This window comes from Calonectris borealis, chromosome 8 (assembly GCF_964195595.1).
Source record: "Calonectris borealis chromosome 8, bCalBor7.hap1.2, whole genome shotgun sequence".
Lineage (NCBI taxonomy): Eukaryota > Metazoa > Chordata > Aves > Procellariiformes > Procellariidae > Calonectris > Calonectris borealis.
This window is the reverse complement of record NC_134319.1, coordinates 18,927,556-18,950,636: the sequence shown is the minus strand read 5'-3', so window position 1 is coordinate 18,950,636 and position 23,081 is coordinate 18,927,556. Positions and strand designations below refer to the sequence as shown.

The following is a 23,081-nucleotide window of genomic DNA, read 5'->3' as shown; positions in this document are numbered from 1 at the left end:
TAGATTTTATAATACGCTTATCTAATAAAAAGAAGAAATCTACAAATGTATTCCTTTTCAGAGGTTTCTGAATAATTTTTCTCAATGATAGAATTATAGTTTCTCAATCCAAAGCAAGAAATTATGCTGACAGGAAATCTTGTCAAAGTGAATGAACTATCAGAGGATCTGGAATCCAGATGTTAGCCATTGTATAGTAGTAAATATCATTGATTCATAATAATTTAGAGCAAAAAGCTAATAAAGTAAGAGCATTTTGTTGTACCTTATACTTCTGTTGAGATCTGACTGCAACAAAATAGCTCTGGCTTAAAAAACATCCATTCCCTTCTTCCCTTTAAAAAAGTACATTGTTGGAACTGACAAGATGAAAATAGCCGAGTTAGTCATTTTCCAAAACAGTGGTTGCAGATGTGACTTTCAGGTTTATTTGTCATTTATTCAAAATAAATGACACTGTATCAATAGGACATTCTTTATGTTTTACTTTTAAGGGAAGCAGCAATGACTTGCCTCCTAGGAGGTACGCTCCAAAGGAGTAAATATCACCACCGCATTAATCTCATCACCTTTCCTTCCATGTATGTCTCATTTTATCAAATGAGTCTATGATTTAAATACACAAAAATTAAAAAGTATCAGCTATGTGAACTGTAAAATCTATACTCAACAATATAGTATCTCCCTTCTCTATGTGCAAAATTGCTAATGTCTCTAAGTAGCATGTGACATAAAATAAGGTGTTTGTACATAATGATATTTGTTCAGGGTGGAGTTGTGAATGTGAAATGTGCTCATTTTGTTAATTTGAAGTAAGATGCTAATACTATACATAATGAAAATGGCCCTTGGTGGTTAGTCTATGCTTGAGGGATTCAGTGGGAGGAGTTAATCTCTTTTAAAAAAAAAAAAAGTATGGGTAAGAAACTGATAAAGGATACAAAGGTAAAAAAGTACAGAAAAGAACACTTTCCCCACCTCACCATGAAAAAAAATAGCGTTAAATATATTTTACTTTAGCCACATAACAACCAAAGTTCAAGAGCTAAACTTCTGGGGAAGCATATGTTAGGGGCACGGCAGGAGCAGGCTGCTTGCTGCAGCCCTGGGGAGCAATGCCTTGTATCAGGTCTGGGAGATCCCCTCCGGCGGACATGCAGAGCAGTATTGCCAGGTCCCAGCGGGAGCTGCGTTTAGCTCTCTTAAGGCCCAATCTTGCAAACACTTATGCACATGAGTAATTTCAGCTGCCACAAATCAAGTTATTCACCTGTTTTAAGTTTTTGCAAGGGTGGTGCAACATCAGACCCACATTTGTAAATGCTAGCCAACAGCTCCTTTTCCTCATCTAAGCAACTTACGTTTTGCTGTATTTTTATTTCCCAATTTTGACTGGAAAAGGTTACGGCTGCAAATATTTTTTTTTAATTCTTGAATCTTACAATTTCTTTAATAAATGAATCATTGCAACCATCTCAAGCGTATGGTAAAAATCATACACTTATGGGGTCGCCTGTGATTTTAAGACCTTCTACTATTTCATAGTGATTTCTGTTATGAGGTAGGGTGCTTTTTAGAGACCAATGGTTTTGTCACATCTCTGAAATTGTGGATAAAGCCAAACAAAGGAAACTGAGAGAAGACACCGACTATTGTCAGGCCACTTATGTCCTGACACTTCTCTGCATTTAATTTGTTTGTAGCTGATTTCTTCAATTTGTAAGTTCTGGAGGAAACTGAATCTTCTAACAGCTTTGTATTTACCAAGTATGAGTATTATTCTGTTATCCCATGGAACACTGACCAATGTCTGGTGTTTGTGATTTTCTAGTTGCATTGCTCCAGAACATGCAGGTTTATGACTTAGTATGTGATCTCCATGAGCTGGAAAGACTCAAAACATATGGCAGATCAGATGTTAGGCTTGGGGAAAATAAAAAATTAAACTGTCTCAGAGCAGTTGAGAGACTGCTTTGCTATATATTTTATGTGATTTGTGTGTGTGTTGAGGGAGATGTCATCTGGGGAAGGGAATCGAAGAAAAAATAGCTTTAAAAAAATGAACTGTTTGTATTATTGCTTTAAACTTTAAAGTCTGGTCAGCCAAAACCAGATGTTGTGAACTAAGATGGAAACTTGCCTGAGGCCAGAATCGAAGAAGGCATTCTCTAATAGTAGGAAGTAAAAATGCTTTCTGGTTTCAGAATTTATCATAAGCACAAAATGAATGCTTATTGTATGCTTATAAGCACAAACATTTCCCCACTTTTATTCAAATTACTGAATAATATTGGTGGCTTCAGAATTTAATTTCAGACAATGGGTTCATTAGCCATCCTGATTGTATTCTAAGCTCTTTACCGTAAAATATTTTGTTATTCTGTGCTGGCCAAGATCCTGTCATGTTGGAAGTAGGAATGAAGTGCTTCTTACCCTTGGCTGTCTGCCCAGTAATTAGATGGGGAGGTGGATTAAAGCATCTAAACATGTGGTGTAAATTTTGGAATACTGTAATATAACACAGTTCTGATGTGAGTCTTTTTAAGGTAAGAATAATACAGGAAAGACCTCATATACACAGAATCGTAAAAATGAGCATAACCTTTACTGCATGCTTTTAATTGACCTGGGCTTGTACAGTCTGAGAGAATATACTTGCATTATGTAAACATACAATGTCTAAGAATGTGAAATGGAAAGTTAAAAATTAATCAATATTTTCAAGAAAGAAAAACAAAAAAGTTGATTAAATAAAAATTACTTATGTTAAAATCAATCAATACTTGAGAAAATATTCTGTCTCCTTTTCATCTATTTATGTATGAGGAAATACATATTTACAGTAGCTGCCTCTATAGTATTTGTTGAATGGCATGACGCTTTGAACCAGCTTAAAATTTAGTCTTTCTGAGACAGTTCTGCAATTTATTTTAAATTTAATAGTTCAAAAGCTATGCTGTAATGGCAAGTCCAGAATTATAAGTTGCAGTATTTCTGTGGAAAAAAAATAGCAACCTACTTCTGCATTTTAAAAATACTTTATGTGATATTCTTTCAATTCATATAAATTGTTTGAGGCAGCTTTGTTGCTCTAGTTCAGCAGCAAGAAAAATATATATGAATGATTTTCAAAAATCCACTAGAAAATATTTTAAGGATCAATATTTTCAGTATACTTATTTATTCCTTCTGATAACAGAGTCATATGGCGCAGGAATCGGCTGCCTTTTCTAATTTATACCAGGGTAAAAGTGAATAAGGACTTTACAACAGTGAGAGTAATTCCCAATGAATCCATGTTTGGACAAGCTCTAAATCTGGCACCAGAGTCCCTCCGCATTCCTTTTTTACCGTTTTAAGGACAATTTAGCCCCTTCCTTTCCCAGTGGTTTCAGGATTGGTGAGTGTAGGTGGTTTGTCAGGTGTTACGGCCGGGCCGCGCCTCAGAGGAAAAGCAGGCGTCGCGGAGAGGGCCTGGCGCCCTCCATTTCGTGCCAGCTGGAGCCCGCAGACCCCGCCGGCCGGCTTCCGCAAGCTCTGGAGGGCGGCCCTCCCCTGAGGCGGTGCTAGGAAACGAATGCGTGGCAGTCGCCGCTTCCCGCTTGCTCGGCCGGCTCGGCCGACGGGCATTAACCGCGCGGCGCTGCCGGGGTCCTGTGGCACCGCTTTGGCCCTCTCCGTTGCCGCCATTTTGCGCGGTGGTGGCGGGAAGCGCTGTTGGTGAGGTGGGAGCGACTCTGTCAGGTTTTCCTTCCTCAGTCGAGGGAGGAGGGCGCGAGAGGGAGCCTGATTGTGAGGGGGGCCTTACGGGCTCGCAAGGAACGGGGAAGGAGCGCTGTGAGGTGGGGATGCCCTCTGCCCCTTCAGGGCACCTGGTCCACAGCTGGGAGCAAGCAGTTGCAGTTTGTTTGGGTCTGCACCCCTGAAGGTTGCAATCTTCACTTTGGGCCCCCTGGAGAGAGCGCTGAGGTGAAAGGTCTGAGGAAAGGATTTGGTTTTAGGAGAGAGCTGAAAAGCAAAGGGGCTTCAAAACTGAGCAAATCCCCTTGTGGCTTGCAGTGTTTGTAGTAAGTCTGTAGTAAGCTGTTTCTTAAAGCACATACATGAGAGGTCTTTGCTTACAGGAGTTGGCAAACATTTCTTTGTTTGAATCAATGGTCTGCAGCTGCTGCTGCAAACACCTACTCATCTCTTTCGTTCTGTCATCTTGAATATGCATTTTCCCTGTGCTATGAAACAGCATTGTGAAACAGCATTGAGAATATGGAGAAGACCCTTTGATTCCTGTCCATCTTGGAGACGTATTTTGCCTTTTTTTTTCCTTCTCCCCCCTCCCCCCCCCCCCAGCCCCCTTTCTTTTTTTTTCCCTTTAAAAGTCTGAGAGACTTTTCACTACTTCTTGGCTGGGGATTTTGAGGGGGATGTCCCAGCTGACAGTGAGCAGGTGGATGAATGCAGAACTGCATAAAGGATTGTTGTGCCAGGGTTTTCCTGTCTCTTACAATGACCATGACATCTATAATTTTTATTTACATTATCAAGCAATTGGCATTAATGGAGCCAGTCAAAGAATAAATGACGTATAGAGAGTGGCGGCTTGAAGGGTCTGGGAGATTAAATATTGTGTATAACAAAGACTGCTCAAGGATGGGAATCATAAATCCAAATTATTTAAATGGCAGTTGCATAATCTCAGATTGATGATTCCCCACCTGAGGTATGAAAACCATTTCACACTGGTGTGCAGTGTTTGCAGCTCCTTGAAGCTGATGGAGTGGTGGTTATTCAGTTGGATAAGCACTTAATGCAGATAATTACTCCTTGAATAGCAACAACTTGATAGTACTCCTGACAGATGATTTTTGCTACCACTACTGATACCCAAGCCTGAGAACTCCTGCTTTAGATTACTGACATTAAAAGCATGCAAAAGCATGGTGGCAAAATTAACCAGCTTTGTTAGATTTATTAGTGTGATTTCTAAATTCTTTCTATATTAGTGTGAAGGAAAAAGTGGCAAAACCTGGCGGTGGGGGAGTGGCAGAAATTGGTAGAAGTGGTGTTGCAGACTTACTCTGAAAAGGAGTGTAAAAGGGGCATTGACAGATTTCTTGTTTGAAGTTCTAAAACCTATCTTCTTCACTGTCTTCACAGACAGTTTTGATTACACGCTCTATATTCTGCCAGTATTGTGAAATGTTTTCTGTTTTAAATTGGAAACATTTCTCTGGAATATTTGAAGTTTTAGAGCTTCTGTGGAAGAAAAATATTTTTAAATTTTTTGATTCACAGCTGACAGTATATAGTAATTAAGCAAACCTGAATCCTATTTGCAAAGCACTCTAAAAGGGTTTTTTTCATGTTGCTAACTGGAATACAAAAGAAGTGTTGCCTTTGGTTTATCTCTAAGTGAAGAAGATAACTTTGCTTTGTTATTTTATCATCAGATTTGGCCTTAACTGAGTTTTAGAAACTCTGTTGAAGTTGATTCGGTATTTTACCATTTGTTTCAGTGAATCTAAGATTTTTGACTCATAAAATCCTTTCTGTGGTATTCTTTTAGTGAGATCTTTGCTTTTTAAAGTTGTCCTTAAGCAAAATTAAGAGCTGTGAAACACATAAAGAAAACGTGTCTTCTAATGCCTAGAGTTGGTGCTAAATGAAAAACACTTAAATTAACTGGAGTATTTTTAAAACTGGTGTATATGATAAATAATTTAGAAATAATTTCTGGTCCTGGTGTTTTGGAACAAACCTGTTAACAGCGTTGAGGAGTTGGGCCCATACTCCAATTATCCAGGTAAGCAATTTGCCTGTAGGCTAAAAAAAAAAAAAATCTGATTTGCTTGTAAATTAAAGTAATTATTGGGTTTTTTTAGATAACAGAATAATTTTATTTTGTAAGAATTGACAGAATCTGATCATAATACAGACCGTATTTTTCCATCAGAACAGAAACAATCTGAGAAAAAAATATATAGTCTGCAGTTGTATAAAAGAATCTTAGCATTACTCTTAGAAATTAAATAATTTAACATAAACTTTATCTGGATCTTCACTCTTACCCACTTTTTCCCTCCTGACATGTTGTGGTGATGTAAAGGTGGTTTAAAGTGCTGTCCTACAGGATTTTTTGGTCATAAGTAATAGGAACCATATTTTATCAGCAGAGAGATTCTCTTTATGAAGAAGAATTAAGGATGCAGGCAAGACCTTTAAAAGAAAAAAATCTAGAAATTAAATATTGGCACTTACAACTAATAAACTTTCTATTGCTTACACAGGTTCAATTCTAGTAATTTCAGTTTTTGCCTTTTGCAGATTAAGAGACTTCACATTTGATCTAAAAATGTTCAATTCTGCAGACATGGTCTTTTCATTGGATAATTTATTTTATGAAAGACCAGATACAAGACAAAGGTAAATCTTTATTCTTAATTATATATAATTGTTTTCCAAGTTTTCCCACACTCATTTTACAGCAGAAATTTTTTTTGTAACTCCCTTTTCTGTCTACCAATAAAAATGTGGGGCTAGAAATTTCCAGGTTCATAACCTGTACTTTGAAATGTTTTTCTAAGCACACTGAAGTTTGAATGATGCAGGTGTATCTCAGGGCTATAAGAAATATGGGTTAGCAGAAGTTTTGCCTTTTAAATTTTCTCTGATTAAAAATCACATGAATTAAAGAATAAGAATATTTTTTAGCAGGAGAAACAGTGGGTTTTTTATTATTAGTGATTTCGAGCTAGATGTTGTGGAGGGTGCTTAAAGAATGCTTTTACCTTACATTTGTGTGTTAAAAATAGGTATCTAGAAAATGAAGAGCCTAAGATTTGGTGTATTGCACCTGCTCCGGCTATTGCTGAAATTCCAGCTGCAGAAGAGTTACAGAGGGAACTGGAAAAAAACACAGCCAATGCTCATATGGGTAAAATATCATGGAACAGAATCATAGAATCATTTAGGTTGGAAAAGACCTTTAAGATCATTGAGTCCAACCATAAACCTAACACTGCCAAGTCCCACTAAGCCATAATATTTGACATTCATTTTGAATTGCTTAACAAATAGTTAGCTTGACAGATAATTCCTCCTTTCTCTTTTAATGTTGTGAAATATGAAATATTCTAGGTATGCAAATAGAGACAATGTATTTTAGTTGAGAGTGATGGTCTTACATATGTTTGGAGTATTAGTAGTCCTCTTTGCGCATATACAAGCTACAAGTTTACTGTGCAGAAGTGGGCAAGGTAAGAAGTATGACCAAAATTTCAGCTACTCCACATTGTTCCATGAAGCATCATAACACAGTGGGAAGCAGCTGTAAGAGCATAATGCAACACATGGATCTGATGACCTGTCTCCCACCCAAGGAACAGAGAGTTTATATGAACCCAATTTTCTTCTTCCCTTTTGGGGGAAGAAGCAATTTTCAAATTGCTATTCAGGAGGCCAAATTTGAATCTCGCCATCAATTGCTGCTAAGTCGAGTATTCCTTCCATCTAGACATTAAGGATCACCTTAAGGAAATTTATTTTAAAGAATTCGGTCGCTTTATCTCTGTCAGGTAGATTTCTGCATTTCTTAGCTGCTGTGATTGATTTATGATATTCTCTATTTAGGAATTCTATTGTTAAGGCAGGTTTTTTTCTATTTTATGCAAGAGCAATTCCATTAAGAACTACTCATTCAAATAAGCTTTCTGGTGTTTGTAGAATTAGAACTGTTAGGGTTATGTCACAAACAGGCCACTGTAATTTTAAGTTTCTAGCTGGATAACACTGAAATTAATAGGCTGCAGAATAGAGCTGTTCTGTAATCTTGTTGCATTCAATTGCTTAGTTCTGCTCTTGCCTTCCCTTTGCTGACAGCAATGCTTGTATGGTCAGCCAGATCAGGACACCGATCCTACTGAGAATTAACCCTGCAAAATGTGGTAATTAACCAAGATGACTATGAAACCAGCCTATCACCTACATCATTACGAATTTTGATTGCTGAGATTGCAGGGTTTATCTCACAGCTGTTTGTAGTAGGAACTTCAAGCTTGGTCATTGTTTCATTTTTTTAAATGACAGTCTTTATTCTAGGACAGGGTGAAGACTTCCTGTCTTACAAACTAGTTTGTAGTTCTGAGGAATAGTTTTACTCCATTACTTTGTATAGGAAGCATAGAAAGTGACCCTGTTTTTGTAACTTTTTACTTGACAACAGATGCATTGCGTTCATCAGCAAGAGTCATAAAATATACGCTATAAGGTTCTTGCAATAAGATAGAAATATCAGTTCATATAATATATGTGAATTTGGCTTATTCTATGTGGAAGATATTTAATAAAATTACTATGAATAGAAATATGAATATTAATAGAAATAATAATTTATTGTTTTTGTAGGAGGGAGAAAGCACCAGAAGTTTATACAACAATGTAAGAGTAACACTGAGGAAGTAAATGATAAATCACCAGTACCTGTTCATTTTGGCATAGCCTCTGAAAAAGAAGTGCTCCAATTAAGTGTAGGAGAAAGAGAGAAAATTAGTTTTCAGCGTGAAAGACTGAAAATGGTTTCACTGTTTCTCTCTTCTGACCAAGATAAATCTAAAACAGGAACAGGGGTTTCTCAGCAACCTGGTGCAAATTTTTCACAAAATAAAATACTAAGTAATCTTCCAGAAAACAGTGATGATGAGAGCGTCCATTCAACATTAAGAAAAAGGTATGTGTCTAGACAATTCTGATAATTTATCAACTGTCAGAATCATATTATTATTTTAGATACATTTGTTAAATGCAGAGTTTTGGATCCTTCAATTTAAGGACTTGAAGAGGGCTCCAGACACTAATTCTTTTCAGTATAAGGAAAAAAGATGTTTCCTTTTGGCAATATTTTAGTACTGTAATTAAATGTGTCCTGAGCTCAGCCTCTTTTATGATAAAAGTAAGGATGAGGTTTGTTGCTTTAATTTTAAAGAAATTGTTAGATAACAAAGGTTTTTCAAAATACTATTTTGAGTTCTTTATCCACATGGTAACAAGCAAGAAGGCTAAGATCACTTGCTTTTCAGAGCAGAGGTCAGTCAGCCAGGAATACCTTGAGTAGTTCTCAACATGATTTCAGTGCTGCCTGGGAGGAAGGATTTTACAGATAAACTCCTCTTCTATGCCCAGCTCTTCTCATTCCTCAGAACCTGTGTGTCTCTATTTTTAATTATGCAGAGATTGACAGTTAATCTGCTGTTGGGATTCAGAGCCCATCTGGGCAGGCAGCTTATTCTTCCAGGTTTTTTCTGGAATGAAAGTAAAGTTAAAATGTATTTTGAAAAGAGTTGTCTTCGGGTAGAAGAGTGTCAGATCAAATAAAATTAGATACAAACTTTTCTTATGATTGTATCTTACTAGTTCTGCTTACATATTTTTCAAATATTAGAGAAACTGTGTAACATTACAACAAACTAATGAAAATCCTGGATCTTTTGCAGCTTATTTAAAATGTCTGGTTATATGTATAAAAATACAGAATTTAAAGATAGTTCTATGGATGTGAAAGAAATTGATACTTACTTAAATACAAGTGAAGACATGAAAGAAGTGAGAAAAGAAGGTTTATGGAGAAATAATCATTATGCTCCAGTAACTAAAGACTCAGATTTTACTCTGCAGAGGGTAAATGATGGGGACATGGTGTCTAAAAATGGAATAAAATCACTTTCTAATGCTTCAGAGATTCTGGATATGACAGGTAATTATTATTACTTTATTTCAAGAAAAATAGTCCACTGTCTGTCTTTGCTATATAATAATAAAGGATATCCGTAATCTGAGGTAGAGTGAAGAACATTTTCCCACCAGCTGAAGGTGAAATAATTGGCTAAACTTGATAGAAGATATTGCAATTCTATGGAACTTAATTGCATTGTTGTTTAATATGAGCTGGGCAAACAATTTGTGAAGAAGCGTCACATTTTTAAAAGTGCCAAGTCATGTAAACCTTTTTGAAAATGGCACTTGAAATCAGTCCCCTAAACAATTTGAAAAAGAGCAGCCTCATCCCTTCATATAGTAAATAGTCTCATCTTCATTTGGAACCAGAAACTGAAAATGGAGTGTTTATTTGTGATGTGGCTCATACTTGTATCTTTGTAGAAATAGATTTTAAATAGGAAAAATTTGGAAAATGGAGGAAAGTGGTGAGAATTTTGATGAAATGATAAAATACTCGTTTTAGAAATTATTTTTGTTTTTTAATAGTTTTTAAATACGTGTGGTTTATTTCTAGATTTTAAGCTTTTTGGGACAGGGACTTATTGCATCTGTGGAATGTACCTTGTGTACCTGACTAACTGCTAGAGAAACACGGAATAGAAAAATAGTTCTAGCAGAAAATTGTAGGGCAAAGCTGTGGCTTAAGATGAGATTTGGAGGCTAGTCAGGAATGGAAAATGTAATTCCTGTCTGACTGCCTTCTGAGCAACGGTGTGGATGAGGGGAAGGCAGTGGATGTCATTTACTTTGACTTCAGCAAGGCTTTTCACAGAATCATAGAGTGGTTGAGAAACACTGTCTTCCACAACATTCTTGTATCCAAGTTAGGACTTTAGGAATGGATGGACAACTGCATGGGGAAAAAAATGGTTGGATGGTCCGGCTCAGAGCATCACGCTCTGCCCACATGCCTGCCACAAGTGAGGTACTGCAGGGGTCTGACCTGGAGGAGGAAGCTGCCAGGGGCCTCGTGAAATTCAGTAGGGACGAATGCAAAGTCCTACCCCAGGGAAAGAGAGGAACCCCTGGGGTTCCCCTGGGATGGACTGACTGGGAGCAGCTCTACAGAAAAGTGCCTGGCGTGTGGTGAACGGCTCGCTGAATGTGAGCAAGCAGCGTGCCCCAGCAGTAACGTAGGCCGACAGCATCCTGGGTTTTGTTAACAGGAACAAAGCCAGGAACTTGAGGGAAGTGATTATCCCCTTCTTCTTGGCACTTCTGAGACCACGTCTAGATACTGCATCAAGTTTTGAGCCTCTGGTACAGTCAAGACATCCTTAAATGGAGCGAGTTCAGCAAAGGGCCACCAAGATGGTCCTTTCAAATGATCAGCTTGTGACCTCCCTGTCCTTTCCTGTCAGCTCCTTTTGTATCACCTGAACCTTGTTATAGCCTTGCAGCTCCTTACAGAACACATAGCTTTGGGTCAGGAAGATATTTTTCATGGTTGAAAACAAATCTGGTTTTATAAATTTATTGCTCTTATTTTTTTAGGAACTACAGGAAGAAAACTGGAAATTTTGAGGGCCGTTACAGAAATACGTATCCTTGTATTTGCTCTATCTGATTTACTGATTTTATTACAATGCTTTTACATTTACAAAATTATATTTTTAATTTGTAGCCATAGGAACTCATGCATTACACTGTAATAGTTTTGATTTGTAACGTAATGGGAATCAAATGATGAATAAGTGTTTACCCTTTGAACTTCCAAAGCTAGAACAAAAATAAGACAACTTATAGATCATTCATTGCTAAGCAAATTTATTCTTATTTCAAACATTCAAATTTTATCCTCAAAACTGTTTATTTTTGAAATGTAAAATTTTTAGTTTGCATAATATATTTCAGGCCAGATTTTATATGCAAAGACACATATACACATACATCCCCATACACCTTAAATAAAGGAAAAGTGAGTCAGTATTTAGGCTTATTAATAAAATGGAATCTTACTTTTTGTCCCATTTTCTCAGGAGAAAATAAACTTTATATATTCCTTTTAGGTCTGTATTTATGTTGTAGTGTGCATACAGTGTATTTCCATTCTTCAAGCAGATTTTACAATAATTTTCCTTCTTGACCCTGCCTTGAATCCATAACATAATTAACCATCCATCTATATCTGTCAAACTTTTTTTTTCTTTTTTTTACACTGTCTTTTCAATATTTTGTTTCTAGTAACCTGTCAAATGGCAGGTTAAATATCGGGAAGAGGAAATGTCTAAATTTAGGCAACTTAAATTCATGTGAATAGCTTTAAGAAGTGTCATAATTTCCAAAATGAGTAAGGACTCAGTTGTTCTGATGCTGCCAATTACAGGTAGTCAATGTTGTGCATTTTGAAAATAGATCACTTATTCAGAGAAGTAATTTTAGAGAAGTCTTTTTTAAAAAATCCTTATTTTCTAGTCTAATATTACTTGCTTATCTTTACCCATTTCTTGCTTTATTCCTTTTTCTTTTCCTTTTTATTTAGTCTTTTAATGTAACATCAATCTGAGGCCTCAGCAATTCATTGTTCTTGTTACTGTTGGTGTTATGTCTGACTGTGTGTGCATCCTCAGCCTGATCGGGTGGTTACAGTTAGTCTGCTTGTGTGGCTTCAATGCAAGTCCAGACAGGGATCAATTCACTCATTTGGATTTGTAATGTTACAATACTCTCTTCCTTCTTACTCATGTTTTAGATAAGAATGTTGTTGTCTGAAGAATACATAATATTAGGAATTGAAAATATCTTTAAAACCACTGTCAGCACTAAGAGATTGTGACAGGTGAATTTGTTTGCTGCTGTTACGAGTGGACGTACAATGTTATGCTAATTAATTTGTGTTACGTTACAAATATAATATGACTTATTGACACTTTAAATATGCTAACAGCAGTGCTCTGCTTGCTCTTGTTTGCATGTAAAATAAAGCTTTTGTCCCTTTCAGTTTCACATTCCATAATTGTAAGACATTCTATGAAGTCTATGCCAGGGATGAGGTTTTTGATTATTGGTATAATCCTGAGACCTCTCAAATAAGTAGTGGGTTTTTTGGTGAAGTGGAATATATGGCACACCAAGAATCTACATAAAGCTACTGAATCATTTAATAAGTTACTTTTTGATATTTTTTTACAAGCCTGTATCAGCGAAAGATTGTTGCATGTGTTTTAAGTTTGCATTTAAATTACAAGAAAGAGATGCATTGAACAGTTCTAAAATAAATTTTATAATTTTCACTGGGTTGTTTTCAATTCCTTAATGCTGTCAAGCAACCCAATTTAGAAGTATTTTTAAGGAGTTCCCATATTTTAACTATGCACAGTCAAAAGCTTTGGATGATGTAAGTATGAAACATTAGCTGCAGCTGCAAGTAGTATGTTGTAGATAAATTTAAATGATACTTCGATATTCAGAACTTCAAAGGGGTTAGAAAACTCTAATATATCTAGAACCTCTTCCTGGAATAGTTGAGCAGGGTTTTGCTTAGCTGGGAGAAGAGACCAGAAGTACTTTTAAAAACGTTTTTCTCAGTTTTAAATACATTTGTGTGAAGATGTGAATTATATGTGTATTTATGCATACAGATGAGTAATATTTTTTTAAATGATTTTCACAGGAAGATTAAGAAAAGCAGAACTTTAGAGAAGGTTGTCCTTTTGGAGAAGTGATGTTTGTCCCTGCCCTTTTTATCAGCTATGCTCTTTCTTTAAAACCCGAAACTTATTTTGAAAGCAACCAATTTGAGAAAGAGTGTACTATAGGTATTGCAGAGAGGAGATACAGGTTCCATCAGGGTTTTCAACAGAGCATTTGAAATTTTTATTCAACTCTAGGGGAAATCTCAGTGTCATTCACAAACATTTCTAAGTATGTTTTTTAAGCTAATTTTTATGTTGTAAATGTTTTTATTTGAATTTCTTATCCACTAAGTAATGTTCTATAAAGAGAAGATTTTAAGAACAGTGCTTATATAAGCAGAATAATCTTGTATTTAAATTATATGGGGAGCTGTATTTTGCTTTTTTTCCTTACATTTTTAGTTTTATCTGTAGATTTGGGGTATTTTTCCTTACTTCCAAATTTGTGTTTATTTTCTGATGAGAGTTATACATCATATTGGCCTGTAAAATAATCTTCTATGACACTTTGTTCCTAGAAAAATGGAAAATCGCAGCTGTAAGCAAGGTTTACTTTCATAAAAGTTGCAAAAACAGAGTTCTTGAAGCAATAGTTATTAAAAAAAAATTTGTTTTTTTTTTAATGGCTCATTTATTAGTACTCCTAAATATAAAGTTGTTTGTACGGTACCAGGAAGGACAAGGTTTGCTTATCACTCGTGTATAAGACATGACATGTTGTTAAAAATTAAGAGAAATCAGCATATTAAAAAGATAATGGTCTTGTGTTTTTGTTGGTGGTTTTTTTTTATTGGTTAAGCTTGCAAGATTCAACTTGGTAGCAACTCTGGTTCTAAGAAATAAGTTGTAAGCATTCAACTTGGTAGAATTTCTCTGGTTGATTCACAGTGAATATTACAAAGGATTATTTAACAAAAATCAGGGAAAATTTTGTATTCATACAGCATTCATACTTCATTGATTTTTGTGAGCATTAGAAAACTGGAAATGGTAGATGAAGAACACAGGTAATTCCTGCAGCTGTTCAGTTATCAACTGTCAGTGTCAGTCATTGCTACAGTTATTTATAAATCAAGTACTAGGTGATTCCTGTTCATCCTTGTGAGCTCCTAACAGTCATAGAATAGTTTTAAAGCATTAACAGTGAGAAGGAAAGGAAAAAAGAATGAGAATAGTAGAATCCATGAGGAGTTGGGAGGGAAGGAAGTAAGTAAAGCTGCACAGAGCATGCTGCGTGAAGGGAGGGTGGGTGAGTGACACTGCAGAGGAGGAGGGAGGGTAGAGTCAACCTGGTCAGAGGAATATGAGGGAACCTGACATGGACATACCTGGCTTCTAAGATGGTGGAGGATGGAATGTGGGTGAAGGAAGGAAGGAAGCATAGTCATAACAAAACCTACTTTCATCATTACTGAAAACTTAACGTTCTTTTAAAATTATATATATTCAGCAATGTTGGAATTTTGAATGCAGATTGAATTACAGAAGGAAAACAAATTGCATTTTGAATTTGAGCACAGAATACCTCTTTCTGATGAGCCTATGTTTGATTGCAGTTGGACATTGGCAGTGATTCTGTATCAATGTCATCTAAGGCTAGATATGTTTTTTTTGTTTGTCGCAGAATGGTAGACTTCATTACATGATAACCTTAGATGAACAGTATCTCATTTACATTTCTGTGGCAGATGTGTAGCAGATGATGTTCTTTCTTTTGCTGTAACTTAAAGTTCACATCTAATAGAAAATTTTTTAGAGGACTACATATATCAATGTGATAATAATTTCCTTGTGTCGTTTTCCCCTAGACAATGTTTTTGTAATGTATGAACAGGTACAACGGATAGCTGTGTTGTATTTACTATTTTGCAATTCTTTCCTAGCTTCTTTATACAGATAGGAATTTTGTGATTTGTGCTCCGACTGGCTCTGGAAAAACTGTAATGTTTGAGCTAGCTATTACCAGATTACTCATGGAAGCCCCACTGCCTTGGTTAAATATTAAAGTTGTTTACAGTAAGTATTACGCAGTTTTAAACATTTTGGTGACAGCAGTAGAAAATGTCATTCTGTAAATGTGGAGATCTGGAGTGAGTGCTTTAATAATATTGAAATTAAAGATGTTAAGAAATTGTGACCTACCTCATTCTTTAAAAAGTTGTTTCTTTTAGGGTTTGTTTATTTGTGATACCATTGTAACTATTATTAGTATTTAACAGCACCTTGTAATTGTAGTGTTCAGCATTGCCTATACAAATAAAAATCAAAAAATCTTGTAAAGGGTTTGTCCTCTAAGAAGGCAAGATGTACACGAAAAGGGAAGAAGGAAGCAAAGGAAACTAAAACAAATTCTTGGTGGCAGAGCCAGAAATCATGCTGTATCTTTTTTTTTTTTATGCCTGTCTGTTGCTCTAAGATGAGGATCAAATTTTCCAATATTCACTTACCTGGCAAGGTTTCATGCTAAGTTTTGCTTTCTGTCTTCCAGTTCAGAGGCAACAGAGCTGGGGTCTTCATGAGTTTAATTGATCTATGTAGGAACTAATGAAAATACTTGAAGATAGTCACAACAGTTACACTTTTTTTTTCTTTCCTTCCTTGAGAATTGAGTTCATATCACGTAAATCAGATTAAATTGGTGGGTTTGTCCCAGTTTTAATTAATTCATACAGTGATATATTTGTATATTAATGGTTAATCTTTAAATTTACAAAAGTTTCAGCCTAATTTTTTTTTTCTAAATTCCAATGTGTTCAAATCCTTACAATGAAGCTAGTGTTGATTCAGAGTTTACTATGTATTGTAAACAGATCTTTTATAAACAGGCATGTATTAGTTTCTCTGTCAGCGGATCGAGGTGGAGCATTTCAGTGTAGTGTAATGTTTTTTGATTGCCTTGGTAGAATTGATACAAATTAGCTGGTTGAAATTTTCAGTAAGGAAGCAGTTACCTGCTGGTGGAATTAGATCTTGCTGACCTTTCCAGGTTTGACAATGATGGAGAAGGAGACATGTCAGTTTTCTGAATGTTGGAACATGGGTGTTAATCATATTATGTACTGCCGGAGAATGCTTTGGTTCATCAGTGGCCCAGTATATGTGAATTAGCTTGCAGTAGTTGTGTGGATTAGGGTTGTTTCCCAGTAGCTTTAACACATGCCTAAGGATTGGTGACTGAAGTTCGGGAGCAATCACTAGCTTCTTGCATAGCAGAAGATTATTACTTTTGCAATTTTGTGAGTTACTTCCTGGTAGCTTAATCAACTTCTTGGAGCTAGTGTTTTCCCCTGCTTTATATGCCACTGATATGCTTATGAGATTTTACACCTCCTTCTGAAGCAGAAACTGGTTCTTTCATCTTAGGGATTGCTTGTCAGCTGATACGCAGAAATGGTTCATACTCAGGTGGCTCTAACTAGCCTAGAATGTAATCACTGCAAGATTTGCTGTTTTCGGATCATGTGTAGATCACTTCTTCTTTCACTTAAATCACTGCATTTTTCATATAGATGACCCATCCAATATAGACTTACATGTGTTGCTACTATTAGTCCTTGTAGAGCATTACTTCTGATTTCTAGAAATCAACCTCTATCTGCAAAAGTATAGTATGTATCCTCAGGAAAAAAAAAATTAAGAAATAGATTGTTTTAGGAGTCTGTTCATGAGGACCAGCATCAGAACTGCTATCTGCCGTGTCAGCTGCTACCTGCTGTGTTAGCTGCTCAGTATGACCCTGACTACACTTAACTGTACATTTGGTTTAGATAGACTTTGATTTCTTCTGGAATTCTATCTCTTTCTCATTTATAATTGCTTTTCTTTCTGAATACAGAGCACTCAAATCATTCTGAACTGAAAAAAGGTCGGTATTTGGATGATCTTTCATTAGAAAAGACGTATTTCCTGTAGTTTCTTCCATCTGTGAGAAAATGTTTGATAACTGAATGATTGTTTCCATGTGGGATTGAGGAAAAAATCAGGATTAAGAGAGGGCGTAAATAACCTTAATTAAAGGGTTCTGTTTCTCATTGCTGATAGGGAAGAACTGGGGCGCAAAGCTCAACATTGATCTATGTACATGGAATAGGATAAGAAGAATAATAATACCAGTTAGAAATTTTATGGTTCTGGGAGCAAAGCTGAAAATTAGGGAAATTAAATTCAAGAAGACATCTTGAAAATGTATGCCTTTAGCATCTTTAGCAATACAGTTGAAGATTTGGGTTTCGTGATGTAACTGATTATTTTGTGTTATTTTTAGTGGCTCCAATAAAAGCTCTATGCAGTCAGCGTTTTGATGATTGGAAAGAAAAATTTGGACCTATAGGACTCAGCTGCAAAGAACTGACAGGAGATACAGTGATGGATGATTTATTTGAAATACATCATGCTCACATTATTATCACTACACCTGTAGGTTTCAATCCCAATTCTTACAAAAACCTAGAATGAGCAGATGTTAGTAGTTGTCTAATTGTATGCTACTACGACTGCTCCTTTTTTTCTGATAAGTAGTAATTTTATTATCCTTATGCTTGCGTGCACACTGCTGTGCATACTGTTAGTTCATATAAATAATTAATAATACAATAATGTGCCAGATGAAACATACGTGACATTAGCTTGAATTAATTTAACTGATTTTTATTTAAAGATTTATCAAAGTTTAGGCATGTCTGCCTGTACTCTACTTCTGGCATAAGTTGGCCTTTAAAATACCTTTCACCTTCTGTTGTTGTTTTGTTGTGTTGGTTTTTTCTCCTAGGAAAAATGGGATAGCATGACTAGAAGGTGGAGAGACAACTCTATAGTCCAGCTTGTACGACTGTTCCTCATTGATGAGGTAAGAAAATTAACATTTTATATGCACTGGTTTTGTTCTTGAAGATAAAAGGAAACTTAGAAAATGTAACGTTTATTTAATGCATGTATAGATTGTAACTGGAGAAATATTTTGCAAATCTTTTAAAATTCCTAATAGGTGCATGTTATAAAGGATGAAAGCCGAGGCGCAACATTAGAAGTTGTAGTCAGTCGGATGAAGACCATTCAGTCTTCTCTTTGGCGTCTTTTAGAGAATCATGATGCTGTTCCTCCCTTGAGATTTGTAGCTGTTTCTGCAACAATCCCAAATGCTGAAGATGTAAGAGTTACATTTTAACTGTATTTTAATTAATGTAGTTGTATTTTATAAAATTTACCTGGACTTATAAATTCAGATTGACAACAAAGTTGTCATTTTGAAGCTGTCAGCTGAAGACAGCTGTGAGGTTGATATTAATGTAACAAATTACCTACAACCATATGGAATTATCAGCCAAGTATGGACATGCTTCAGTTTTAGATTTCTGATTGTTTTTTTTGTCTCTAAGTACAAATCACAATAGACTTGAGATTTCAGTCCATATTATATTGGTCCTGTAGAAAACAGAACTTCACCTATGATTTTAATGAAAACAGCAATGTCAAATGTGTTAATAGTTTACAGGTGACAAAAGCTAAGTTAATTATTGTGTGATGCAGTTAAAGCAGAGCATGATTAAAAGCAGAAATTTATCATTTCCATTCTATTTCTTCTTTTTTAAAGATTGCAGAATGGCTTTCAGATAGTAAGATGCCTGCTGTATGTCTGAAAATAGATGAGGATCAACGACCAGTGAAGCTACGCAAAATTGTTCTTGGTTTTCCTTGCAGTGACAATCTGACAGAATTCAAATTTGACTTAACTCTTAACTACAAGATAGCTAGTATTATACAAACATACTCGGAACAAAAACCAGCACTTGTGGTACAACAGCTTTTTTTTCATTACATTTGAAATTGTTTATTTCTTAAAAGTTTTGATGCAAAAAAATCTTTTCTTATTTATAGTTTTGTGCCACAAGAAAAGGAGTACAGCAGGCCGCTTCTGTTCTTGCAAAAGATGCTAAATTTCTACTGAGTATAGAACAGAAACAAAGGTATTTTTATATTTGAGTTGTTAATAAGTGTTTGTGTGTTTTAGTAAACCTGTGACATCTGTGAAGAAAGCTGTTGAGCTAATACAATTTCTAGCAGAGGAGTGTCTGCAACTAAATCATCATCACAGTTGACATACTTTTTGGTAAAGTGGCACTCTTGGAAAGTTTTATTTGCTTCTCAGATTGTAGGATACTTTTCACAAACATTAAGTTGTTTCTAAAAGCTGCTTTCTCAATATACAAATGTTAATTCCTGTGGACCTATAAGGCCTTGTAGTGCAAAGATTAAGCATATGAATAGTTGAATTGGATGTGGTCTTGCTTGTGTTTTAAGTTAAGCCATAAGAAATCTTTGCATATATCTATATACATACCTTTAATAAATACAGCCCTGACCCATATTAATTATTATTTACTTAATGGTTACCTAGTTATCGCAGCTGCAGAAGCTATTTCCTGATTTTGGACCTCAAACATGGTCATCTTTGCCTTATGTGAACAGCACATCTAGATTGTAGGTCGTGATTTGGAAAGATGACTGGGCTGGAAAGGCTGCAACAGCTGCCCCAGAGAGTCAGTTTGTTCCCTTTGCGAAGATGGGAAAGGTGGTGGCTGAAAATATCCAAAGGATGTATATTTAAAAAGTTATTTTAAGACTATGTCCTTTTGATAGTCTAAAATGTAGTTGAAAACTAAGAACATCCTTAAAAAGCACAAATGCAGTAGAACTATGGGAAAGTATGCAAAAAATGCACATGTCAAGGAATACATCTTACAATCTTTAGTGGGGTAATTGTGTATCTAGTTTCATGTGAAGCTTTATTTTTGCATTTTAAAAACATACTTGCTTCTTTGTATATTCTACTTACATTAGTGAATCTGTTTTGTGATTTTGAAGTATTCGTATTTTTTTGTGTGTTGCGTAGATTACAGAGGTCTGCAAATTCACTGAAAGATTCCAAACTGAGAGGTAATTACAACCTACTACTTCTCTGCTCTGTGAATGAATACTTGCTTGAGTAAACTTAGTCAAGTGACAGATACAATTATTTCGTTATCAGATCTTTTAATGTATGGTGTGGCTTATCATCACGCGGGTATGGAGATATCTGACAGAAAAATAATTGAAAGAGCTTTTACTGTAGGAGACTTACCAGTACTTTGTAAGTAAATTTAACTTTGAAGTCAAAATGTTAATGTATCCTGAGAAGATTACAGTTTGGAAGTGGTAATATTTTATGATTGTATAGTTTGTTTAACCTTTGGAATTACTTCGTGAAATCCAGATAAAGATGTGTTTGTGTTTCACATGCACTTTTACCCTGTGAGTATACATATGCACTGTTACTAAAGACCACAGAACTTTTCTTCTTTTCAGCATACACAGAAGACATCCTCCCTCACATGTCTATATAGGTCTGGCCATGTCCATTTCCTTTTCATACCACTGAGCCATCCTGTTGAGGTGGAGCTCTCTGCTAGTGTGTCTTTCCTCAGAGTTCACATGATGTTTTCTTTGTTTGTATCCTTTGCAGCAATGGCTTCCCTGAAGGTAATCTTTTACATTTATGCTTCTTAGATGGGCAGGATGGTATTTTCAAACTCGCATGCAAGGTGTTCTGACCGACGGGGAGGTTCCTAAGAAATATTCTGTCTGCTGTTACCTGAAATGAGAAGGTATCTGTTTGAGATATGATGGTCTCAAAAGATTCAGACTTTATGGGGAATTGTCTGTGTGGCTCATATACAACACTGAAAGATTAATGAATTTTTTCTTTCCTGTACAATGGTCATGACTCGCTATGAAAATTTAAGGTAGACACCCCTATTGTGATGTGGCAACCTTGCTGGAGTTGCAATGTCCATGGTATTAAAAAGTCTCTGTATCCGTGCAGTCTGTTGTGCTTTGGCTGCCTGGTGCACTGTATATGGCTTTGCCAACTGCAGTGCCATTTCTGAAATCTGAGGAGACCGTGGTTCTACAATTGCTCTTTGCAAAAATAACTTTGAGAGCCTGGGCCACAGCTGAGCACAATGTGAATGTACATATGGACTACCACTGAAAGAATGCAAAGTTGCTTATTGGTACTTAAGTCCTTTGAAATGTATAGTTTGTATGAGTATTTAAGAATCATCTGAGATACTTGAATTACATTTCCACAACTGACAGGAAACTGAAAGAGTATGCAGCATATTCCACTTTATATGTCTGTGAGCATGATGGGGGGTAGAGTTTTTACACATCTTTCACAGATATTGCAAAGGGGAAAAATTCTTTGGTCTTGAAATAGAGTGTACATATACTCACAGTGTGTGTGTGTATACATATGTGTATTACACACACACACGCATACATGGACTGAAGATCTGATTGCACTGGTAAGTAACCTTTCTTTGCAACTTTTTTATGGTTAAGTCATTTTGCTTTGACAAATTTCCCAGTTTGTATACCATCACAATATGAAAAACAATACTCTCACAAGATGGTATCGTTATGCCTTTAGTTCAGATCGGATTCTTCTTTCCTGATATACCTATAATTACTAATTTTAGTTCTCCTTTCATTTCAAAAAATAATTGGAAAATTAATTAATACTTTGTTTTTCCAGTGAAATAGTTGTATCAGTTGGCCTGTATAGCTGGCTTTTCACGTTCAATGCCTGCCACCCTATATATTTGTTAGAGAAAGTGAATTAAAAAACATGTGTGAGATAATTTGCTGCAAACTTCACTGTTGTTTTCCATGTGAGAGTGTGTATTGGTAAAGTATTGTGATATAATTGGTGGTGATTCTGGTTTGGTACCATGGATATAAACAATGCTAATGACTGATGGCTTAAAATCTTAAAGATATTGATCACTACAAAGCAAGATAAAGTCATGGCTGTATTCAAATATCTATCCACAAAGAAATATGCATAATGTTTCTTCAGTGTGTGTGTGTGTTATATTGAAGATGGATTGGATTCTGGATTATCTTCAAATGTTAAGGAGTGTTTACATAAAAATATCTGGGATGTAATTTGTTGAAGAATACTCAATAGTAAATGAATGTTGATGATCAGATACACAGAAATTGTTATGCAAATACATGTCTGTAATCTAGGTCTTATTCATTGTGGTGCAGAATGCCCACTGACTTCACTAGAAAATAAGAGCTCTTAGGAATCAGAATTAGCCACTTATTTGCTGCTTGTTTAATGTCTGCCAGGCATTTCAATGGTGTTCATCTTGCAATCAATATACTTTAATCTGATCTAGTTACTACTAGCACCTTAGCTATGGGAGTCAATCTACCTGCACACCTGGTGGTTATAAAATCCACGATGCACTATGTTGGAGGAGTGTTCCAGGAGTACAATGAAACTGATATTCTGCAAATGATTGGGAGAGCAGGAAGGCCTCAAGTAAGTTAATGCTATATTATATTGATGCTATCTATAGGCGGATGATTAGAAACTGTTCTTGGCAAAGAAACTACAAGGCCAGCAATTTTACTGCGGCATTTGGTTTTTAAAGGGTTGTTATTAATAGTTAAATTACTCCTGGGTAACTTCGTAATTAAGAAGGAAATCTGTTTGCTTTTGTATTGTCCACTAAAAAGTACTGCTTCACCTTGCTGTGGAAAAAAATCTAAAGATTACATTTGGGTTGCATAATGAATGGGGATTAGAGAAAAAGTAGAAAGCTGGCAAACAACTTATAAATTGCATGA

At 35.8% G+C, this 23,081-nt stretch overlaps 1 protein-coding gene across 1 annotated transcript in view; it reads left to right on the top strand.

Annotated features, from left to right (window-relative positions):
• The first annotated feature begins 6,328 nt into the window (after nucleotides 1-6,328).
• Nucleotides 6,329-23,081, top strand: part of HFM1 (helicase for meiosis 1) — a 40,764-nt gene continuing 24,011 nt past the window's right edge. Inside the window, exons 1-15 of the mRNA XM_075157057.1 lie at nucleotides 6,329-6,420; nucleotides 6,810-6,931; nucleotides 8,401-8,722; nucleotides 9,486-9,745; nucleotides 11,263-11,310; nucleotides 13,035-13,105; nucleotides 15,287-15,419; nucleotides 17,668-17,819; nucleotides 18,172-18,249; nucleotides 18,388-18,549; nucleotides 18,994-19,194; nucleotides 19,278-19,366; nucleotides 20,293-20,336; nucleotides 20,428-20,529; nucleotides 22,628-22,773. Coding sequence (XP_075013158.1) covers nucleotides 6,350-6,420; nucleotides 6,810-6,931; nucleotides 8,401-8,722; nucleotides 9,486-9,745; nucleotides 11,263-11,310; nucleotides 13,035-13,105; nucleotides 15,287-15,419; nucleotides 17,668-17,819; nucleotides 18,172-18,249; nucleotides 18,388-18,549; nucleotides 18,994-19,194; nucleotides 19,278-19,366; nucleotides 20,293-20,336; nucleotides 20,428-20,529; nucleotides 22,628-22,773 — 2,001 coding nt within the window. The 5' untranslated portion in view covers nucleotides 6,329-6,349. The remainder of the gene's footprint in view (nucleotides 6,421-6,809; nucleotides 6,932-8,400; nucleotides 8,723-9,485; nucleotides 9,746-11,262; nucleotides 11,311-13,034; nucleotides 13,106-15,286; nucleotides 15,420-17,667; nucleotides 17,820-18,171; nucleotides 18,250-18,387; nucleotides 18,550-18,993; nucleotides 19,195-19,277; nucleotides 19,367-20,292; nucleotides 20,337-20,427; nucleotides 20,530-22,627; nucleotides 22,774-23,081) is intronic.